The sequence below is a fragment of the Mercenaria mercenaria genome, chromosome 9 (genome assembly GCF_021730395.1).
Source record: "Mercenaria mercenaria strain notata chromosome 9, MADL_Memer_1, whole genome shotgun sequence".
Taxonomy (NCBI): domain Eukaryota; kingdom Metazoa; phylum Mollusca; class Bivalvia; order Venerida; family Veneridae; genus Mercenaria; species Mercenaria mercenaria.
This window is the reverse complement of record NC_069369.1, coordinates 17,903,326-17,928,038: the sequence shown is the minus strand read 5'-3', so window position 1 is coordinate 17,928,038 and position 24,713 is coordinate 17,903,326. Positions and strand designations below refer to the sequence as shown.

The window sequence follows — 24,713 nt, the reverse complement described above, 5'->3', positions numbered from 1 at the left end:
GCAAAATATGATTTAGGATTCAATAACAGTCAAATGACACTAAATACAGCGATAACTATCTACAACTTGCGTTGTTTCCTTCATTCCCTAATAGTAATAATACTCCGGGTTATCAATTTCCCATTGTTTGCAGAGTTTTTTCAAATTTCTCAAGACATGCAGAAATAAGCAATGTCTTCCAGTAAAGTGATTTTCAATGGATTTCGCCCCATTTAAATCCCCATTTCTTCCACTTTGTGACCACCGAACTTGACTTCTACCATATAGCAAGGAACTTGGTAATTTATACGTCTCGTTCTTTTAAAACTGAAAATTTCGCACTGGTAAGATAAGACTTTGTGTTATTATCGAAGCAAAAAATCTAACTAAAAGGTCCCTAAATTGAATATTTCTTACTAATTTATCAATTTAAACTTGTTAACATGAAAGATATCATTATAAAAGAATATGAAATTATTCAAATGACACATCAGTTTTTCGTGCCCCCGCTGTCGAAGTAATTTCTGTGTATTAGAAAATATCACATATTAAATCTAGTTCATTTTTATTAAATGAATTATTTCTAAATTTCCAAATTATATTTTACAATCAGAGAGCGATACCATTTGTGCATTATATCAGCTAATACGTAAATTCTACGTTGGTATTGGTAAAAACTACAAAACGGATAGAGAAACCCCTATATCTGATGAAAGAGAAATTGCCTAACAGATCAAAATTTCTTTATCAGCAGTTGTCCTTTCTTGTAACTTCATTTAATTCCGATTAATTCGGCAATCTCAGAAAATCACATAAAACTCTCAAGACACGACAGAATCTCGAGCTTGTAAAAACTTGATTAGCGGCAATTGGTTGGCCACTAGAACCCCTATTTGTTATAATTAAGGGCCGGTGTCTGGAAGAAGCAACTAATCACAAACAACTTGATGCTCGATTAAATCTCCCTAACGATAAACTAGAGTATCATCTTTACAACGAATTGATGATGTGTCCAGGACGATTTTATTAGTTTAACATCGTCTGCGATACGGTCAGGGAAATTTGATTGAGTCTTCGAGTGATAAATATTTAAATTGGAGGTAATTTCTTTGGTGATTTCTCAATAATACACCGGGAATAACGTTTATCTTCGCCTACCCTTGACACGACCATAAATTTGGCCGACTAATTCGGTGATCTATGCGCTAATTGGACTATTACTTTTTTGAAAGCATGAAGAATACCAATAATCAATTTAAAAAGATATCTCTCTTTTTTTTCACTGCTCCAGTATCACGGTCAAGATGGTTTGAACATTTGACGTTTTCTGCCCAATTTAACCGAAATCATATATCCATTGAGATGTGATTTCAACAAATGGGTGGCCCATGCCACCCAAACATGAAATATCATTTTTCAAAAATAAGTAGGTATATGACAACTCCGGATCCAGCATAATTATCTGCGGATACCCAAGCGATTCTCTAACCCACGGTTTTGTGAGAACTTTCTACGGCGCCACAGTATCGGCTTTTAACACTATGTTTTCTGAAATATTTATATCATTTAGTTAATGAGTCGTACAAAATGCGCATTTCATAACCTGAGTGCCACATCATTGTTATTAAAGTCCTGACAAGCGGTCTAATTTACTGGTAAAATTAGCGGCATTATTATTTCATTACCGTGTGTATACTCAATGGGAATTTGTTATTATGTCCAAGATTTAATGGAATTTAGTTATATACGAAGTTTATGGTATATTTAACTAAACATCAATTTCGTTTTTCACAGTGATCCCACAGGAAGATATGTCAATCTAGATTGTGAATAAAGCCAGTTAACCGAGTGATTTAATGCTCGGGTTAATTCACTTTCATTTTACAGCATGAAATTATTAATAAGTTGGTAGCTTATTAATCAATTAACTTGCAGAAGCAGTTAATTAGCCAAATTAACAATGACTTGATGTAATCTGTATATACCCCAATTCTGCAAATCTTATATAGAGGTCTTTTTTAATTCATCTAATTTTAATAATATATGGTAATTTGGAACAGAATTTCAATTCATTAGCCATAAATCGGAGAAATAGGTCTATAACCATTTTTATGTAATTGGCACCTCTAGCCTGTCAAACTGAAATCTTAAAATGTTTGCAATCATATAACTAACTAAATACATTATATTGTATTGTATAACATAGCTCTTTGCTGCAAAAGAAATGGTTAATCATTACAATTTTGTGACTAAATTAGCTTAACAACAGCAACAAGTCACTAGATTATTCTGATATGCGGATGAAAATTGTTTCATTCGGGAGGTAATACAAATTCTCTTTGGTAAGAAAAGACTTTTCAAAGTAACATTAATTAAATCAAAGATTAAATACTGTAGAAATATACATTTTAATCAGTCAATTTTACTTTTATGAGCTTGAAAATAGACATGAGTCATAAAGCCCATGTACCACTCAGTTTCCTACTTGACCTGGATTCTTTTTTTCCAGCCCAAGTTGGAGCCGAAGTTTGGCCCCAAGTCCCACTTGCAAAAAAATTAATGGTTTGCATATTTTTACCATTTTTTAAGCCCAAATTCCCAAAGTCAAATTTAAAAATATTGTTTTTCAATTTTTCGGCATAGACTGTACTTATGAAAACGTAAACATTTGAAACACAAGACAATGTGCTAACTAAAAGCATAACTGATCGCTTTTTCTTATATGTAAAATTTCAACAAAAAGTAACAATGTTTTAACAATTCCAAATCTGGATGTTTCCATGACACATTTATCCTGTTGAAAAAGTCCCTGTCCTTTTCCCAGATAAATGGCGAAAACATTAAGTCAAATATTCTGACTAGGTTTCATGCAGAGCAGGAAAAAAACATCAGTAATGCAGGATTAACAAGTTTTTGTGAAGAGTGACCTAGTTTAACCTTTAGATGACTTAGTTTTTTATTTGACCTATATTTAATAAAGACAAGCATTCATAGATTGAGTAGAAATAATAATAGTAATAATAATAATAATAATAACTTTATTTACATGTATATTGAATAACATATTTGGATCATGTGGCATCTGAAGTTTTGAGATTTTTTATGACTTAACTTACTGCCTAACCTTAGATGTTCCAGTTTCAGACAGTAGAAACTGGTCCTAGATGCCCCAAGTAGTTAAAACAAGGCTTTTCTGAAATTTAACCTAGTTTCAAACACAAGAACACTCAGTTATAATTTTGACAAAGCTTTTACATAGACAAACATTCGGACCATATTACATGAACATCATGAATGGCCTTTAGAGTATTAACAGATTTTTCTATAATTTGACCAAGTGACTTGGTAAACCCAGTTTACTTTTTGAAGAAGAATTTATAAAGACAAATCTTCTCAGGAAGTTTCATGTAGATCAAGTACAAACTGTAGTCACTAGCATATTAACAAGTTTCTTCTAGGAATTGACTAAATGGCTTTTTCTTTATTTGACTTAGTGGCTCTTTCTTTAAACATAGATTGCCCAGAACCAATCTCATCCATGATTTTACTCAGGTTAACATTTACACTAAGTTTCATTAAAACTGGGCTAACACTGTGACCTTGAAAGTAAAATTGTTGGTCATGAATGTAGCACAATGGAGGACAACAGACACAAACTGATTATAACAGCTCCTCTTGAGCACTTTGTGCTCAGGTAAGCTAAATATATATCATGACTACAACATCAGGTAAGGCAGTATTAACATTGACTCAGTATCGAGTTCAGACCTGCTAGCTGCTGACCATTCAGAAACAATATCTCACAAAACTTATTCACCATACTAAACGTAAGATACAACATAAATGAAAACAAGATGTTAGATATATTAATTATTTATTTTCAAGCTATCTGTCACCAGCACAAATAGTGCAAAAATCCAAATACAGTGACCAACTCTTCAATCTATATATATGAAGTATATTTGAGCCGTGCCATGAGAAAACCAACATAGTGGGTTTGCGACCAGCATGGATCCAGACCAGCCTGCGCATCCGCGCAGTCTGGTCAGGCTCCATGCTGTTCGCTTTTAAAGCCTATTGGAATTGGAGAAACTGTTAGCGAACAGCATGGATCCTGACCAGACTGCGCGGATGCGCAGGCTGGTCTGGATCCATGCTGGTCGCAAAGCCACTGTGTTGGTTTTCTCATGGCACGGCTCATTTGTATAAAAATCGTTGTATATTTTCTTTGATTTTGGCAATTTTTTGCTCACTACATATACAAATAAAACAAGTCTTTAACCCTTACCCTGCTATATTTCTATAATGGACTGGTCCATCTTTCAATTTGGACAGTACCACTTATTATTCAAAGGGGTTTTCACCGAAAATTTACTGACTGAATAGCGAATAGTGCAGACCATGATCAGACTGCACGGATGTGCAGGCTGATCTTGGTCTGCACTGGTCGCAAAGGCATAATCATTTGCCGCCAGCAGGCTAAGAGTTAAAATCTCAACATTTATATCCGATTTTACACTTATTTATAGGTAATTTGTAAAGCAATCATCGAAACAAGAGGATCCTGATGACCCTATAATGGTTCAACTGATCTTGACCATTTGACCTTCAAAATATAGCATGAAATATAACATCAAACCGTTTATAAAAAGTTGTTTAAAAGTTATTCTTTTTTTTTAGTTTTAGCTACCTCAAAGGGGTCAAGCAATACCACTTCATCGGACTTGCAAAAGTAAACAATGCTACAGAGCAAGCTTGGTGAAGATTAATTATCATATATTATATGTATATTATTATATTAAAACAATACCATCATAACAGCTCACCCCAAACCTTTGGTAAAACAGTCAATACAAAAAGCCTGTTACTAAGAAGGTTTCAACTTCACATCAAAGATGTATTTGAAATAGTAAAAATATTCAATATGAGCCGCACCATGAGAAAACCAACATAGTGGGTGTGCGACCAGCATGGATCCAGACCAGCCTGCGCATCTGCGCAGTCTGGTCAGGACCCATGCTGTTCGCTTTTAAAGCCTACTGCAATTAGAGAAACCATTAGCGAACAGCATGGATCCTGACCAGACTGCGCGGATGCGCAGGCTGGTCTGGATCCATGCTGGTTGCAAACCCACTATGTTGGTTTTCTCATTGCACGGCTCATATAAAATCAACAGTTTTTATTCGAGTTCTTTACTTATGAATCTAAATTAAAACACTTCAAAACATTTGTGTAGCTTGAAGCACCTCCTTCACATATTTTAGTTTATTATTTTCTCTCTCAAAGTTCCATTAAACATGGGTACAGTGAAAACGACCAGTGGTAAAAACTTACTGACATATGATTTTTGCAATACATCTTCATACATAATCATAAATATTGTGCAAAGGGAGTAAACCACTGCAACACTTCTCAAAAAAGGGAGAAAATCAACATTCTTCCTGCTTTTTTACCAATCATTAAAACTCACTATCACTCACTTTAACATTTTTCAATGTAATATATACATTCCATGCCAACTTTGTTGGAAAATGAATATGCTGAAAAATTGAGCCAGCAGCTTTAATGATAACATTTACACCAAAAATCTTACAAGTACCTGGTAAAAACTTTTTATCAAACTGTAACATTAAAAAGTAACAAATTACAATAAAATATTTTCTTAACAACACCATAACCAAAAGCAGTAAAATATTTCATTCCAATACATGAAAATAAATAGGTAAATATATATTACACATAACAAACATGGCATCTGTCATATTGAGCGCAATTTCATCCTCTCAAATTAAAAATCATCGCAAAATTTTAATAATGTTACCAATGCGAATTACTGGCCCTCTGAGTTTTTTGTACTGACAGGAAAGCTTTCAATTTTTAATGAATGCATTTTATATCAAATATGGCAAAATTTTGGCAAAATCGAACAAAGGCTAAAGAAACATTTTAGCATGTAACTTCCAAAATCAGGACAAAATGAACAGTTTACAAAATTGCACATTGAAAAACTTGTATAAAGTGTATAATTACAAGAATACATCATTTTAAAATCTAGCAAATATCAATAAAAACAAGAGGGCCAAGATGGCCCTAGGTCGCTCACCTAAGAAACACTCCATAACAGTGTAAAACATGTTTGACCTAGTGATTTCATGGAAACAAATATTCTGACCAATTTTCATTAAGATTGGACCAAAAAATTGGTCTCTTGCAATAAAACAAGCATTTTCTTAGATATGACCTAGTTTTTGACCCTAGATGACCCATGTTCAAACTCGACCTAGATTTTATCAAGGCAATCATTCTGACCAAAATTCATGAAGATCAACTGAAAAATACAGCCTCTATCACATACAGAAGTTTTTTCTTTGATTTGACCAAGTGACCTAGTTTTTGACCTCAGATAACCCATATTCAAATTCGACCTAGATTTCATTAAGGCAATCAACCTGACCAAATTTCATAAATATCAACTGAAAAAAACAGTCTCTATCGCATACACAAGATTTTTCTTTAATTTGACCTAGTGACCTAGTTTTTGACCTCAGATAACCCATATTCAATACCGACCTAGTTTTCATCAAGGCAATCACTCTGACCAAATTTCATGAAGATCAATTGAAAAATACATCCTCTATTGCATACACAATGTTTTTCTTCGATTTGACCTAGTGACCTTGTTTTTGACCCCAGATGACCCATTTTCGAAATCAGCCTAGATTTTATCAAGGTAATCATTCTGGCTAAATTTCATGAAGATCAGTTGAAAAATACAGCCTCTATTGCATACACAAGGTTTTTCTTTGATTTGACCTAGTGACCTAGTTTTTGACCCCAGATGACCCATTTTCGAACTTGGTCTAAATTTCATCAAGGCAATCATTCTGACCAAAATTCATGAAGATCAATTGAAAAATACAGCCTCTATCGCATACACAAGGTTTTTACGCGATATGACCTAGTGGCCTAGTTTTTGACCCCAGATGACCCATTTTCGAACTCGGCCTAGATTTCATCAAGGTAATCATTCTGACCAAAATTCATGAAGATCAATTGAAAAATACTGCCTCTATTGCATACACAAGGTTTTTCTTTGATTTGACCTAGTGACCTAGTTTTTGACCCGAGATGACCCATTTTCGAACTCGGCCTAGATTTCATCAAGGCAATCATTCTGACCAAAATTCATGAAGATAAATTGAAAAATACAGCCTCTATCGCAAACACAAGGTTTTTCTTTGATTTGACCTAGTGACCTAGTTTTTGACCCGAGATGACCCATTTTCGAACTCGGCCTAGATTTCATCAAGGCTATCATTCTGACCAATATTCATGAAGAAGAATTGAAAAATACAGCCTCTATCGCATACACAAGGTTTTTCTTTGATTTGACCTAGTGACCTAGTTTTTGACCCGAGATGACCCATTTTCGAACTCGGCTTAGATTTCATCAAGGTTATCATTCTGACCAATATTCATGAAGATTAATTGAAAAATACCACCTCTATCGCATACACAAGGTTTTTCTTTGATTTGACCTAGTGACCTAGTTTTTGACCCGAGATGACCCATTTTCGAACTCGGCCTAGATTTCATCAAAGTTATCATTCTGACCAATATTCATGAAGATTAAATGAAAAATACAGCCTCTATCGCATACACAAGGTTTTTCTTTGATTTGACCTAGTGACCTAGTTTTTGACCCCAGATGACCCATTTTCGAACTCGGCCTAGATTTCATCAAGGTTATCATTCTGACCAATATTCATGAAGATTAATTGAAAAATACAGCCTCTATCGCATACACAAGCTAAATGTTGACAGAGGACGGACGACAGACGACAGACGACGGACGACGGACGCCGGACATCGAGCGATCAGAAAAACTCACCTGAGCATTGCTCAGGTGAGCTAAAAACACAGAAAAAGTTGTGACTCTATCACAGCAATATATAACATTTCAATATTTACAGTATTTAAACTCTGTGTACAGTATGTAATATAAGTATAGTTTTTTTTCTGTCAAAACTGACTTACTCGGACATCTTCCTGTACAAAAATATTAAATGTTGTTTGATATAAAACTATTACTATCAAAATCACAGCGCACTTGCTAATATCCTATAAAAACTTAGTTTATCAAATACATTCATACTTACAAGGTTATTTCAAACAGAGAATATTGACAAAATAAATATTTCGCTTTAAAATTTTTCATACTCAAATTTTAAATTTCGTAGAAAAATCTTATAATCTGATGCACATAGTTGTGAGAAAATCGGTGCAACCCTCACCTGATTTGCTAGTATGGGGTAAAGCAGAATTGCAGGAATGCACTGATGAGATAAATTAACATTATTCCTCCATTTTGCACCAGTTACAATAGTTTAGAAATAAAAAATCCCGAAATGTTCACACAAAATACTGTTATAGCAACTAGGCTACATAAACTCATTCTGATGCCTTAATAACTATCAATATAAACTATTAATACTCTGTGATTATACTGTTACAATAACCTCTACATCTTGTGTACCTATTAAATATTTTACTATAAAAACTATGACTTTTTTGTACAAAGAATTTCAGTGCTAAGGGAGCATTCAACAACCAATTGGGCACACATCTTTCTGAATTCTAAGTTCGGGGTAGATACATGTGGGATGGAATGTTTTAAATGTGTCAAGGCTGACAACGCCTGATGGACATTCTGTAAGAGTTACATCCCTCTTCTGAAGCGATATTTTCTGAATGGAGTTACAGCCCCTTGTTGAAGATGAGAATGTCCTCCGTTGTGGCTGCCTGTATCTCAGGTTCTAGATCTTTTCTTGCAATCTGTAAACAATAAATAAACAAATTGTAATGAAATGTTCGCAGTGATATTTTCTAAACTTTAACTGTCAGTCTCACATCAGTTTTAACAAGCAGTAACAGGTGGACAAAACATTAATGAAAATCATGCACAAGTTAAAATATAATAGGAAATGTAAAAATTCATGCATTCTTCCTACAAATGTACAGAGTTGGATTATATTTTTCTAATATTATTAAATTTATAAAACTATAGAATTACTTTTTCCAATGTTTGGTACATCTTTTAGCAGCTTCATAATGTGGTTACAGCGCATACAAATCATGCATGTTTGAAGGTGATCAAGTTATTTATATACCAGGTTCCTTGTAGAAAACCTGTCCTCATATTTTAGGTACAAAAGTAATTTGTTTTTGTTTTTTTTCATCAGCATAACCCTGTTTTTCATTAAATCAGTATTCAGTTTATTATGGTGGCCAGGTTACAACAAGACAAGTATTCCTGGATTACTTACATGTTATATCTGTTCTCTGCAATTAACTGACTACTTCCCCACATGAATCAGAGGTGGAGGCAAAATGACTTGAGATGTCTTTAGTTACAGAAAACATATGTAACAGCTGAGAATTGAACCTATGACCTTATGCTTTACTCATGAACGTACATAGCACAGTTTTCAGTTGTCACAGACTCTAGAGGGTATATAGATGTACTTTAAGGTAGTTCTACATGTCTGATCAACTGGAAGTAATGACGTAACATCATTTAATCCAGATATCATAGAATAAAGCCTGGACTCGGCATGCAGAAACAAAACTCATTTAAAGAATAAATGGCAACCTGTCAGTAAATCTATTAAAATGGCAATGTTATCATCTTTCTAGAGAAAAATTATTATCCTAAAATGTTTGACACTTAATGAATTCCAAACAATGTCTTAAAATCTGCATGAAATGTGCAGATCTGGGCAAATACATGGACTTCTAGATTTCATTTTATCATGTTACAATGTATATATCAATTGATAGTTTTGGAAAGTTACATTGTAATCTACATTGTAGAACAATTTTAGTTTGTAAAAATGTCAACAAAATTTTGATTTTTCCAAAGACACCCATTATGAAAACTTCCCCGAAGCACAAATTTTTCAAATCAGTCTTGCACAAAATCAAAAACATGACGTATCTTTTAAGTATAATCTGACTGTTTAACCAAACTACATTTATGTAAAAAGAGTTGATCCGAACGTGTGGAACTTCTTTAACATAACTTCAATAAATGTAATGTTTTCTTGCAAAAATTCTTTGTCAAATAGAAATTTCCAGACTAAATTGTAAACTTTTCCTGAATCTTTACTCATTAAATTTTACATACTTTCGAAAAAACAGAACAATAAAACTAGCATTAAAGAAATGATAAGTATCTAGCATATAAAACATGAAGTACTGGTATAGCAGTCTCGTACTGGCATTGTACAGTGATTGTATGTCAATTAGAGACGTATTTCTCCCAGTGATAACACCCATTATGACTTCTTTATTGTTACCATAAACTTGATGGTCTGACAAATTGCCTGTCAGTGGGTGGCGGGCTTCTTATCTATCTACATTTGTAGTAACTAGGCTTATAATGGCAGAAAAATAGGCAAAAACTGCCAGGAAAATGTGGCAAACAAGTGACAGATATGCATAGCTTCCTGTCATTATAGCCGCATTCTAATCTAGATACATCAAGATAAGGCTCTCAGAAAGCCGTTTTACAAATTGGACGAGACAGAACGGTGTTGGGAGCATGTGCGAGCTAGTACTACATGTAACTAACTGTCTCTAGCAATCAGTTCTAAGCTTGCCAAAATGTAATAAAATGTAAATGGGCCTGCAAAATGGTGACATTCAATATTATTGTCCACAAAAATATCTAATTAACAGAAGCCGAGTTGTATTGTCTTTATTTCTTTGTGCCTAATTGCAGAAATACCACATAAATCAGGGGCATAGCTGACCGAAGTTGGTGGTGCAGGTCTGTATGCGGTAATAAGGTAGGGGGGTCTTTGGGTATGACAACCTGCAACCCCAAATTTTTTTTCAAATTCAAATGTCCTCTTCCGATGTTTTTCAAGATATATCTTTAGTGATATGGATGACATAAACATTAAAAGATGATAAAAAACAAGCAAACTGATTGATAATAATGACTTTATCAGTGTATTTAATGTCATCATTAGGGTGTTTTGATAGATTTTGTTTCTTTTCATATAACAGTTATATTTAATTTCATTTTGAGATTTTTTTGTTTTAATTTTTAGAGTGAGATAAAGGTCCGCACTAATAAGGCCAAAATGCAGGTAACACCCTGTTGATACTTTAATAAATATTTACTAAAATTAACGGTTGTCAATCAAATTTGAGCAACAATTTATTACATTTTTCAGTTTTAGTATGTTCTGTTAGAGATTTATTCAAGGAAAAAAGGGACCCATGTCACAGAGTTAGATCCCTAACAGAAATGTAAGTTTTATTATTTTTTATGAAACTTAGAAAATTACTCCACTTTAAAATGAATATATAAACAAGAGTGGCAGACTGTCACAAAATATGCCCGTCATCGAACGTGGCCTAATTCATGGGCCATAATCCAAGAGTGCCTAGGGCGATTTGGCTGGTCATCGAACTTAGCCGAGATATTATGCTAACAAACATTGTCACCAAGTTTGGTGAAGATCGGATGAAAACTGTTTGACTTAGAGAGCGGACAAGGCTAAATTCGCAGTTTTTTGAGTAATTCAAGGGCCATAATCCAAGAGTGCCTGTGGCGATTTTGCTGGTTATTGAACTTGGCCGAGATATTATGCCCATAAATATTGTCACCAAGTTTAGTGAAGATTGGCTGAAAACTGTTTGACTTAGAGAGTGGACATGCTTTTGGATGCTGCCCAACTGTCGCCTCGGGTGTTCACATATGCCCCGCTCTTTCAGAGACGGGCTTATAAAAAGTAGACTTATGCTTTTGATAACTGAAGACTTGTGCATTTGTTTACTGTGTGATACATAAAAGAGATATGCAAATAATGTTCTTCAACTTTTTCCTACTTTTAAACATGCTTTATAGTCTTACATTATACCACAGACTTTTATTTGTAACTGTGGTAAAGCAAACTTTTGCAAGAAAGTTCAACAAGTTCTCTCCAATATCATCTTAACTTTTCCTTGCCTTACTTCTTTTTTTTTACTGAAAGCTAGAGAATTATTTATTTACAGTATTGGAATCTGTCGCCACTTCATTCATTTGCAACAATTACCCACCATTTAAATAACCATCTGTGATGTATTAGAAAGCACATCAAAAGGAATTTCATGAAATGAGCCGTGCCATGGGAAAACCAACATAGTGGGTGTGCGACCAGCATGGATCCAGACCAGCCTGCGCATCCGCGCAGTCTGGTCAGGATCCATGCTGTTCGCTTTTAAAGCCTATTGGAATTGGAGAAACTGTTAGCGAACAGCATGGATCCTGACCAGACTGCGCGGATGCGCAGGCTGGTCTGGATCCATGCTGGTCGCACACCCACTATGTTGGTTTTCCCATGGCACGGCTCAAATATTTGTACTGTAATAGACTGAAAGGAACAAAACTACTGTAAAGGTAAAATTTTGGCAAGGTTTTATTTTCAGTAATGTCAGTAAGTCTTGTGGTAGCTACACACTTTTGAAAAACTGGAAAGGACGGTGTTCCATATAACACATAATAAAGTTTATGCCCACATTTCAGACTTAAAATGCCTTGATTTTAATTTGGGACATGCCCTTATGAAACAGATGGCAATCATGTCTTGATGTAGATCTGGGACATGCCCTTTTCAAACAAATGGCAATCATGTCTTGATGCAGATCTGGGACATGCCCTTTTCAAACAAATGGCAATCATGTCTTGACGTAAACCTGGGGCATGCCCTTTTCAAACAGATGGCAATGTCTTGATGTAGATCTGAGACATGTCTTTTTCAAACAGATGGCAATGTTTTGATATAGATCTGGGACATGCCTTTTTCAAACAGATGGCAATGTTTTGATATAGATCTGGGACATTCCCTTTTCAAACAGATGGCAATGTCTTAATGTATATATGGGATATGTCCTTTTCAAATAGATGGCAATGTCTTGATGTATATCTGGAACATGCCCTTTTCAAACTGGTGGCAATGTCTTGATGTAGACCTGGGACATGTCCTTTTCAAACTGATGGCAATGTCTTGATGTATATCTGGGACATGCCCTTTTCAAACAGATGGTAATGTCTTGATGTATATCTGGGACATGCCCTTTTCAAACAGATGGCAATGTCTTGATGCATATCTGGGACATGCCCTTTTCAAATAGATGGCAATGTCTTGCTCTGGAACATGTCTTTTTCAAACAGATGACAATATCCTGATGTTGATCTGGGACATGCCCTTTTCAAACAGATGGCAATGTCTTGATATTGATCTGGGACATGCCCTTTTCAAACTGATGGCAATGTCTTGATGCTGATCTGGGACATGCTCTTTTCAAACAGATGGCAATGTCTTGCAGTAGATCTTGGACAATACCCTTTTCAAACAGATGACAATGTCTTGATGATGATCTTAAGCATGCCCCTTTCAAACAGAAAGCAATGTCTTGTTCTAGGGCATGGCCCATTTCAAACAGATAAAATATATAGGTGGGCTGGTGGTCTAGTGGTAACATGCTTGACTGTCAATCCAGAAGTCCAGGGTTCAATTGCTGGTCCAGGCACTGGAAATCTGTGAGATGCTCTTGAGTGTCTCCCACCTAACTTAGAGGCTGCTACTGGTTCTTCACAGGAAAGACGGCTTCGCGTGTATCGGTGCTATACACTGAGCACGTTAAAGAACTAACCAGACTGTATTCACAAAGAGCTAGGCTAAGTTAGCCGGACAAGTCTTATCTAAAAAAACGGATTGTTCTTGGGGCTTTATCTCACTCTGTCCCTCTGTTCAGACTGCTCAGTGTCTGTACTAGTAGAGGTTGAATTTCGCTCCCTTTGTGGCTGCGTTTGCTGTATGTAAAGCGCCTTTGAATGTGTTTATCATGAACAGGGCGCTATATAAATCAGGTATTATAATAATAATATCAGTGTCTTGATCTGGAGCATCCCAACTTTCAAACAGATGGAAATGTCTCGATCTGGAATATACCCCTTTTAAATAGATACCAAAGTTTTGACAATAATGTTTCAAATGGATGGCAATGTCTAGATGCAGATCTTGGGCATGCCCCTTTCAAAGAGATGACAATGTGTTGATCTGGAGCACCTAACTTTCATGATCTGGGAAAGTCCCCTTTCAAACAAACAGCAAAGTCTTAATCTGGGGCATGCCCCTTTAAAACAGATAGAAATATCTTTATGTAAATGTTGGCCATACCCCTTTAATGAAGATGGCAATGTCAAGAGTGACTAGATTTAACATCATTAAGGTAGTTCTGCACATTTGGATAATTTCTTTTTCTAGAATGTAGAATTTGATTAAACCCTGATTTTTCAAAACTTCAGGATATACTTAGAAAATTCGGGAAACAAGAGGGCCAAGATGGTCCTAGGTCGCTCCCCTGAGAAACACACCATAACAGTGTAAACATGTTTGACCTAGTGATTTCATGGAAACAAATATCCTGACCAATTTTCATTAAAATTGGAGCAAAATCTTGTGTGTAAGTAAGTATTTTCTTCAATTTGACCTAGATTTCATCAAGGCTATCATTCTGACCAAATTTTGTGAAGATCAGTTGAAAATTACAGCCTCTATGGCATAAACAAAGTTTTTCTTTGATTTGACCTAGTGACATAGTCTTTTTTCCCAGATTACCCATACTGGATCTTGACCTAGATTTCATCAAGGTAACCATCCTGACTAAATTTCATGATAATCTGGTGTAAAATGCAGCCCCTATCACATACACAAGGTTTTTCCTTGATTTGGTCTAGTGACCTTGTTTTTTAACCTAGATGACCCATTTTCGAACTTGATCTAGATTTCAGATTTCATCAAGGCTATCATACTGACAAAATTTCATGAAGATCTGTTGAAAATACAGCCTCTATCACATAAACAATGTTTTTATTTAATTTGACCAGGTGACCTAGTTTTTGACCCCAGATGACCCATATTCAAAGCTGACCTAGATTTCATCCAGACAAACATTCTGATCCAAATTCATGAAGATTTGGTTTAAAAAGCAGTCCCTACTACATACACAAGGTTTTTCTTTGATATGACCTAGTGACCTAGTTTTTCACCCAAGATGACCCATATTCAACCTAGATCTAGATTTCATCAAGGCAATCATTCTTACCAAAACTCATGAAGATCAACTGAAAAATACAGCTTCTATCTAACACACAAGGTTTTTCTTTGATTTGACCTAGTGACCTAGTTTTTGATCCCAGATCAATCATTTTCCAACTTGGCCTAGATTTGATCAAAGTAATCATTCTGACAAAATTTCATGAAGATCAGTTGAAAATTACAGCCTCTATTGCATACACAAAGTTTTTCTTTGATTTGACCTAGTTTTTGATCCCAGATGACCCATTTTTGAACTTGGCCTATATTTCACCAAGGTAATCATTCTGACCAAAATTCTTGATAATCAATTGAAAAATACAGCCTATATCGCATACACAAGGTTTTTCTTTGATTTGACCTAGTAACCTAGTTTTTGGCCCCAGATGACCCATTTTCAAACTCGGCCTAGATTTCATGAAGGCAATTATTCTGACTAAAATTCATGAAGATCAATTCAAAAATACAGTCTCTATCGCATACACAAGGTTTTTCTTCGATTTGACCTAGTGACCTAGTTTTTGAACCTAGATGAACCATTTTCGAACTTGGACTAGATTTCATCAAAGTAATCATTCTGACAAAATTTCATGAAGATCAGTTGAAAAATACAGCCTCTATCGCATACACAAGCTAAATGTTGACAGACAGACACCGGACATCAAGTGATTAGAAAAACTCACCTGGTGAGCTAATAAAAAAGATAGGGTCATGTGCTTGATCTTTTGCTAGACTGATATGAAAAATTTGGACCTTATGCAATTTTTCATAATGGAAGTATATGTGAAAATCACAACTTTCATAACATTTTCGCAAATAGAAATTTTTCTACTATGTACATTGTAGATTTCAATGAAACTTCTCACTGTCATAAATACACTAATCCAGGCTTTATTCTACGTTTTCAGGATAAATGATATTACGCCATCACTTCTGGTTTATCAAATGTGCAGAACTACCTAACACTGCATGTCATACATAGACTGTACAACAGATACAAATAAATTCTGCCCGGATGAATGAATCAGTCTGTTAAGGTAGTTCTGCACGTTTGGATCTAATTTTTTTCTACAATGTAGAATTTGATTAAACCCCAATTTTTCAAAACTTCAGAATATAACTAGAAAATTCAGCAAATAAAAAACACAGGGTCGTGTGCTTGATTTTTTGCTAGGCTGATTTGAAAAATTTGGACCTCACGCAATATTTCATAATGGGAGTCTATGGGAAAATCATAACTTTCATAACATTTTCGCGAATAGAATTTTTTCTACAATGTAGATTTTGATGAAACTTCTCAAAGTTGTAAATAAACACATGGCCTAAAGTTTGGTGAAATAAATTGTATAGGTCCGTGTGCTTATTTTTGAGATATTTGGCCATGATTAAATTTATTTTATTTTGTTGGGTTTAACGTCGCACCGACACAATTTTAGGTCATATGGCGACTTTCCAGCTTTAATGGTGGAGGAAGACCCCAGGTGCCCCTCCGTGCACAATTTCATCACGAGCGGGCACCTGGGTAGAACCACCGACCTTCCGTAAGCCAGCTGGATGGCTTCCTCACGTGAAGAATTCTACGCCCCAAATGAGGTTTCGAACCCACATCGATGAGGGGCAAATGGTTTGAAGTCAACGACTCTAACCACTCGGCCACGGAGGCCCCGCCATGATTAAAGGGAACCGGATATTTCACGTTAATTTTAAGACATTATTTTGATTTTTTTAACGTGACACATGTTTTAATATCATATTTTGACTTTAGAAATATAGCAACAGTGCCATTGTAACAAATTTACTCACAGGTTTCGATTAATTCATAAACTGATTTTCATTTCCGTACGCCAAACCCAGGCTTTATTCTACGTTTTCCGGAAAAATGACGTTACGCCATCACTTCCGGTTTTTCAAACGTGCAGAACTACCTTAAAGGCGTATGCTAGAATTCCCTGTATATGAGATGGGCGAAAATTTTCCCAATAACAGAATTTCTTCAAACTTTGGACATTGAAGGACAATCATCTAAGAAACAAAAAAATGCAATAAAAATCATAGGTCACCGGATTTGAAAAAGAGTTATCTGCCCTTGAAAACGTCATTTTTGGGGGAAATGCCGTTTTCAAGGGCAGATTATTCTTTTTCGATACCGGTGACCTATGATTTTTATTGCATTTTTTTGTTTCTTAGATGATTGTCCTTCAATATCAAAAGTTTGAAGAAATTCTGTTATTGGGAAAATTTTCGCACCAAATTCTAGCATACGTCCTTAAGGCTAGAAGGAACAAAATGTTTCTGCTTTTACTTTCTACATAAAATAGTGATGTATAACATCTTTTATCTGCATTTACAGTCTTTGACTTCTTATTAGATTCTAACAATACCACTGTCTTGAAGTTATGTCTATAGGCAATTGAAAAATACAAAAGAAAAATCTGGTTAGGCAATAATACAAGAAACCCATGGTCACATGACTGAGACATGTGATAAATATGCTATATTGCGTAGGAAAACATCAGCAAATAACTTTACAGTCAAGCACCAATAAATGAAAATAGCTTTAACTATATAGGTGGGATAATGATTTTTATATACTAATATCAATTATGTAAAATAATTTTATCATTTATTACGTCTGGAAATTTCATACATTGTGAAAATATCATATATACAAATTCATGAAATGAAGTGTTTGCTAATTACAATATGTTTACAGCAGAAATAAACAAACACATTCAATGTAAACAAACAATATGCAGTTTCCTCACAAGCGAAAATGGTGCATGCGGTGCACTCATATTTTTATTGTTTATTTATACTGCAGACTGCAGCAGCTTATGTTTAATCCTTTCATGCATGATTATGCATTTTCATGGACAAATGTTACACCCACTTGTTACACATTGTGCAGCCTGGTTCTTTATTTGTATATTACTTGACGCAGAAAACTGTACAAAATTGGTTACAGAATCATTATTCATATTTTGTTTTGTTGCTTTTACACAATTTAATGCTATTTTAAACAATATTTCCATTATGTTACAGCAGTGACAGGAAATCTAAAAGAGAGTCTGAACTACATCCAATCTTTACCCATTGACTGCCAGTATGTGACAAAACAGACCAAGGGAGACAACTACTGACAAAGATGAAATACTTACCTTAGCATACTGGGGAAACAATGCTATAGTTGCTGGCAAAGCAAACCCAAATGATAATGTGCAAGCTATTGCATTGAATACTATATGATATCTTGGGTTTCTCTGTAAAAATCTTGTCCTGAAAGTGAAAATCAAAACATTATTTAAAACAAACTTGTTCAGTTATAAAGTACAAGACTACTGCTGTGTTGTACTTATAGACATTCAAAGTTAAGAATACTTAAGCTGATCATTTTAGAACAGTTTTAACCTCAATGCAAATAGAACTGGAAACATTTTACTGAAATGTTTTGACATATTTAATGGGAGATTAACCTTTAGCCAGCTGTCGGCAAGTAATTCTACCTTTGCAACCAAGATCAGCCTGCACCTCTGTGCAGGCCGATCATGGTTTGCACTGTCTGCTATTCAGTCAGTACATTTGCATTGAACACCCCTTTTAAATAATAAATGGAACTGCCCGAACTGAATGATGGACCAGTCCATTTTAAAAATTTAGCAGGCTAAAGGTTAAAATAAACACCACTAAAGCACATACCAAGAGAGCCAAGATGGCCCTTGGTCACTCACCTGTGTAACACACAATAACAGTGTAAACATGTTTTACCTAATGACTACATGGAAACAAATATTCTGACCAATTTTCATTAAGATTGGACCCAAATATGTGGCATCTTGAGTGTAAACAAGCATTTTCTTTGATTTGACCTAATGACCTAGTTTATTACCCTACATGACCCAGATTCAAACTTGTCCAAGACTTCTTGATATAAGAGGGTCATGATGACCCTGGATTGCTCACCTGAGTAATATGAGCTACATGTTTCAAATGTCAAACTGATGATAAAATATTAAGAAAGTCAGTAGATCACATTCATCATCAATGAAATTCAGTTTTACGATTGGTGTGCAAAACTGTGTATGTCATCAAAATTTCAAGGCTGTACCTTAAAAACAAGAAAGTAGGTCAGTAGGTCAAGGTCACAGTCAAGTGACATCATATTACTTGGGGTAATCAGGTAATTATAATTAAACAGTCTTGGAAATATTTTTTTTCTATATAACTCACATAATAACTAAGTGACCCCAGGGCGGGGCCTCTTTTAACCCCAGGGGCATATTTTGAACAATTTTAGTAGAGGACTACTAGACAATGCATCATAACAAATATCAAAAGCCTAGGTCGTATGGATTCAGACAAGAAGATTTTTTAAAGTTTTTTCCTATATAAGTCTATATTAAACTTGGGACCCCCAGGGCAGGGCCTCTTTTCACCCCAGACGTACAATTTGAACAATTATGGTTGAGGACCATAAGACAATGCTACAAACCAAATATCAAAGGTGTAAGTGTTGTGGTTTTAGACAAGAAGATTTTAAAACTTTTTTTCCTATATAAGTCTATAAAAAACTTGGGACCCCTGGGGCAGGGCCATATTTGACCCTAGGGGGATAATTTGAACAATCTTGGTAGAGGACCACTAGATGATGGTTTTGTACAAGAAGATTTTCAAAGTTTTCCCTATATAAGTCTATACAGACCATGTGACCCCGGGGCGGGGCCATATTTGACTCTAGGGGGATAATTTGAACAATTTTGGTAGAGGACCACTAGATGATGCTACACACCAGATGTCAAAGCCCTAGGCCCCTATGGTTTTGGACAAGAAGATTTTTTTAAGTTTTTCCTTTCGGATGCCATGGCAACAGAGTTCTGCATGGAATTCAATTCTTTGAACAATTTTGAAAGGGGGCCACCCAAGGATCAATCCTGTCAAGTTTGGTGTAATTCTGCCAAGTGGTTTTCAAGAAGAAGATTTTTTTAGAAAATGTTGACTGACACACGACACACGATGCACGACGGACATTGAGCGGTCACAAAACTCACCATGAGCCTTTGGCTCAGGTGAGCTAAAAAGTAGGTTAGTAGGTCATGATTAAGACTATTCAAGTTGAGTATTGAAATCAGTATCAAAAAAATTTTTACATGTGGTCCAAATTTCTAAGCTGTTCTAAAAACAAACAAGAGGGTCATGATGACCCTGAATCGCTCACCTGAGTAATATGAGCCACATGTTTCAAATGGCAAACTGACGCTAAAATATTAGACAAGAGGGTCATGATGACCCTGGATTGCTCACCTGAGTAACATGAGCCACATGTTTCAAATGGCAAACTGATGCTAAAATATTAAGAAGGTAGATCAGTAGGTCACATTCATGGTAACTGAAAGTCAGCTTTAAGATCTGTGTGCAAAACTGTACATGTCATCCAAATTTCAAGAAAGAAGAAAGTAGGTCAGTATGTCAAGGTCAAAGTCAAGTGATCCCTAATTGCTTGGGGTCATCAGGTAATTATAATTAAACAGTCTAGGAAATATGATCTGATAATTTTTTAAGTATTTTTTTCTATATAATTCATCATTATAGCAAGTGACCCCCTGGGCAGGGCCTCTTTTCACCCCAGGGGCATAATTTGAATAAACTTGTCAGAGATCCACCAGGCAATGCTACATACCAAATATCAAAGGCTTAGGCCTTGAACTTTCAGACAAGAAGATCTTTATATTTTTTCCCTATATAAGTCTATGTTAAACTTGGTACCCCAAGGGCAGGGCCTCTTTTCACCCTAGGGTCATAATTTGAACAATTTGGTAGAGAAACACTAGGAAAGGCAACATACTTAATACAAAAAGCCTAGGCATTGCATTTTCAGGCAAGAAGATTCTTAAAGTTTTTTTCCTATATAAGTTTTAACACTTAACATGCTTTTCCTTTGATTTGACTGGGTGACCTAATTTTTGACCCCATATGACCCAGTTTCAAACCTGGCCTAGGAACCATCAGGATAAACATTCGGACCAAGTTTCATGAAGATAGGGTCATAAATGTGGCCTGAAGAGTGTTAACAAGCTTTTCCTTAGATTTGACCTGACAACCTAGTTTCTGACCCCATATGACCCAGTTTCAAACTTGGTCAAGAAATCATCAAGATAAACATTCTGACCAAGTTTCATGAAGATAGGGTCATTAATGGGGCCTCTAGGTTGTTAACAAGCTTTTCCTTTGATTTGACCTGATGACCTAGTTTTTGACCTGACATGATCCAGTTTCGATCCAGGCCTAGCGATCATCAAGACAATCATTCTGTGCAAGTTTGTATCAAATCAAAGCAAAAATGAAACCTCTATATGGCTAAAAAGGCCAAAATAGAAAAGTTTGCCCCTTTCAGGGGCAGTAACTCTAGAAACCATGAAGGAATCTAGCAGGTTTTCCAAAGGAACCAAGATCTTATTGTGACTTGTGTGTAAGTATGGTTAAAATCAAATATAAAATGTCACTTCTATCGTGTTCACAAGGTAAAAATTACCAAATTTTGGCTCTTTTAGAGGTCAATCAAAGGCCGTAACTCCGGAACCTATGATTGAATCTGACAGATTCATCATGGAATCCAAGATTTATTGTTGTTGAAGATATTTTGCAAGTTTGTATCAAATCAAATCGTAAATGAAGTCTCTATATGGCTGCAAAAGCTAAAATAGCAAATTTTGGCCATTTAAGGGGCCATAGTTCTGGAACCTATGATGGGATCTGGCCAGTTTTTGAAAGGAACCGAGAAATTATGCCAATACAAGTTGTGTGCAAGTTTGATAAAAGTTTATAGCAAAATGTGGTCTCTATCGTGTTCACAATCCAAAAATAGCAAATTTTGGCCCTTTAAGGGGCCATAACTCTGCAACCCATGATGGGATCTGGCCTGTTTTCGAAAAGAACCAAGATATTATGCCAATACAAGTTGTGTGCAAGTTTTATTAAAGATGATTGCAAAATGTGGTCTCTATCATGTTCACTAGCCAAAAATGGCAAATTTTGGCCCTTTAAGGGGCCATAACTCTGGAACCCATGATGGGATCTGACCAGCTTTCAAAAGGAACCGAGATTTTATGCCCATACAAGTTGTGTGCAAGTTTGATTAAAATCAAATACAAAATGTGGTCTCTATTGTGTTCACAAGGAAATTTGGGATGGACGATCACAGGACGAGGGGCGATCACAAAAGCTCACCCTGTCACTTCAGGTGAGCTAAAAACGTGTACAAATACATAAAATATTTACAGTCTATATGCATTTCCTTTACAGAGATTGTTTTTAATTCTTATCAATAATACTGACCCCAAGGACAAAACTCACCCATGGCTAAAATGCCCATTTTAACCCTTACCCTTCTGAATTTCTATAATGAACCTGTCCATCTTTCAATTTGGACAGTACCATTAACTGTCAAAAGGGGTGCTTACAAAAAAGATACTGACTGAATGGCAAACAGTGTAGATCATGATCAGCCTGCACATCCGTGCAGTCTGATCATGATCTGCATTGTTCGCAAAGGTCGCAAAAGCAGAATTAGCCGTGTCCAGCATGCAAAAGGTTAATACTTCTCAAATGCATATGAAATACATTTATAGTGTTAAAACTATGCATTGACACCTCCCCCAAGTATTTTATATCCAAAACAGAAATACAAATTCAATTTTCAAGTTAAAGGGAGACAATCACTTAAAACTTTGATGAATACAGGCCCAGGACATCATTTGTATTGAAAACATTTATTGCTTTGTGGAAAGTGGCAGCAAAACAATAGTTGTAGCACAGCAAGTTTACCTTGTACATAATCTGAGGTCTATTCCCTATACTGACAGACATGATATTACATCAGACGCACACAATCTGGAGTCGATGAGAGCAAAAATTATATTAGCTTGAGAGTTTGAAGGAACATATAAGGGAATATAAAATATCACCTACTTTTCTAGCATAGACATGACTTTGTTGAAATGATCTATTACTATCCTAATAAAGACTTGACTTTGGAGAAATGATCACTTACTTTTCAAGGAAAGACAAACTAAAGGTGGGATGATCATTTAATTTTCCAGTAAAGATGTGACTGTAGGTGCAATTATCACTTACTCTTTTCTAGTAAAAAGCATGACTATAGGTAGAATGATCACTTAATTTTTCAGCAGACAAACCCTGTACCTGTTGGGGCAATGTTCACTCACTTTTCTAGTAGACATACCTACAGATGGGACTTTTACTTTTCTATTGAGGACATGACTACATGTTAGACAATCACTTAATACTCTAGTAAAGACATGACTACAGGTGGAAAGATCACTTCCTTGTCTAGTACAGACAACTTTAAGTGACAATGGATGGAGTGATCACTTACTTTTCTGGCAAAGACATGACAATGGGTGGGGTGATCACTTACTTTTCTGGCAAAGACATGACAATGAGTGGGGTGATCACTTACTTTTCTGGCAAAGACATGACAATGGGTGGGATGATCACTTACATTTCTGGCAAAGACATGACAATGAGTGGTGTGATCCCTTACTTTTCTAGCAAAGACATGACAATGAGTGGGGTGATCACTTTTCTGGCAAAGACACGACAATGGGTGGGGTGATCACCTACTTTTCTGGCAAAAATATGACAATGGGTGGGATGATCATTTATTTTTCTGGCAAAGACATGACAATGTGTGGGGTGATCACTTTTCCGGCAAAGACATGACAATGGGTGGGATGATCACCTACTTTTCTGGCAAAGATATGACAATGGGTGGGGTAATCACTTTTCCGGCAAAGACATGACAATGGGTGGGGTGATCACTTACTTTCCTGGCAAAGACATGACAATGGGTGTGGTGATCACTTATTTTTCTGGCAAAGACATGACAGTGGGTGGGGTGATCACTTACTTTTCTAGTAAAGACATGACTATAGGTGGAATGATCAGTATGGGAGCTGGGAGGACAATCCTCGTTCCTGCAGTTGACAACACAGCCTGGAAGTAAAATGTCTACCAGTTAATTCATACATGTGCAGATAAGAGAAAGTAAATTCGGTTAAAATAATTTTGTTTAAATATGTTCAAACAAGATTTTTTTTGTAACAAAAAAGCTTTAATTTTAAAATAAATGCAACAAACTTGCTTGAGCAGTCAACAGACTTAAAAAAGATTTGCAACTCTCCCTGTACCACAGCTGCTATTTATTGTTTTCCAGGATGGACTGGCCAAACATACTGTGCACGGGTCTAAAGTCTAAACATTATTATACCATAACCAGGTATAATAAAAGCAACTGGAATATTTTTCTCGTGCACTGGACTGGCATGTCCAGTGATTTTACCCATGCTGCCAAAACTATCTGGCACCCCGATGCTAGGTGACTTAAATGCTGTTAATGACAACTAACAAGCTACACCTATGTATAAGATTCATGCATTGATTTTAATTTTTTCATGTAAAATTAAATAAAAATCAAATGCTTGATATTTGTTCTCTGTTCTTCATAGTATATTTTTTTTATTTAGAAGAAGTTATTTTCCAGAAAAAGCGTAATGTTATACTATG

The 24,713-nt window shown here is 35.6% G+C and overlaps 1 protein-coding gene across 2 annotated transcripts in view; it reads right to left on the bottom strand.

Moving 5' to 3' along the window:
• Positions 1–3,840: 3,840 nt before the first annotated feature.
• Positions 3,841–24,713, bottom strand: part of LOC123546597 (sideroflexin-5-like) — a 44,257-nt gene continuing 23,384 nt past the window's right edge. For both annotated transcript variants that reach the window (XM_045333013.2, XM_045333012.2), the window contains exons 10-12: positions 24,058–24,143; positions 18,293–18,410; positions 3,841–8,814 (exon numbers count right to left, since the gene is read on the bottom strand). In XM_045333013.2, coding sequence (XP_045188948.1) covers positions 8,737–8,814; positions 18,293–18,410; positions 24,058–24,143 — 282 coding nt within the window. In that variant the 3' untranslated portion in view covers positions 3,841–8,736. The remainder of the gene's footprint in view (positions 8,815–18,292; positions 18,411–24,057; positions 24,144–24,713) is intronic.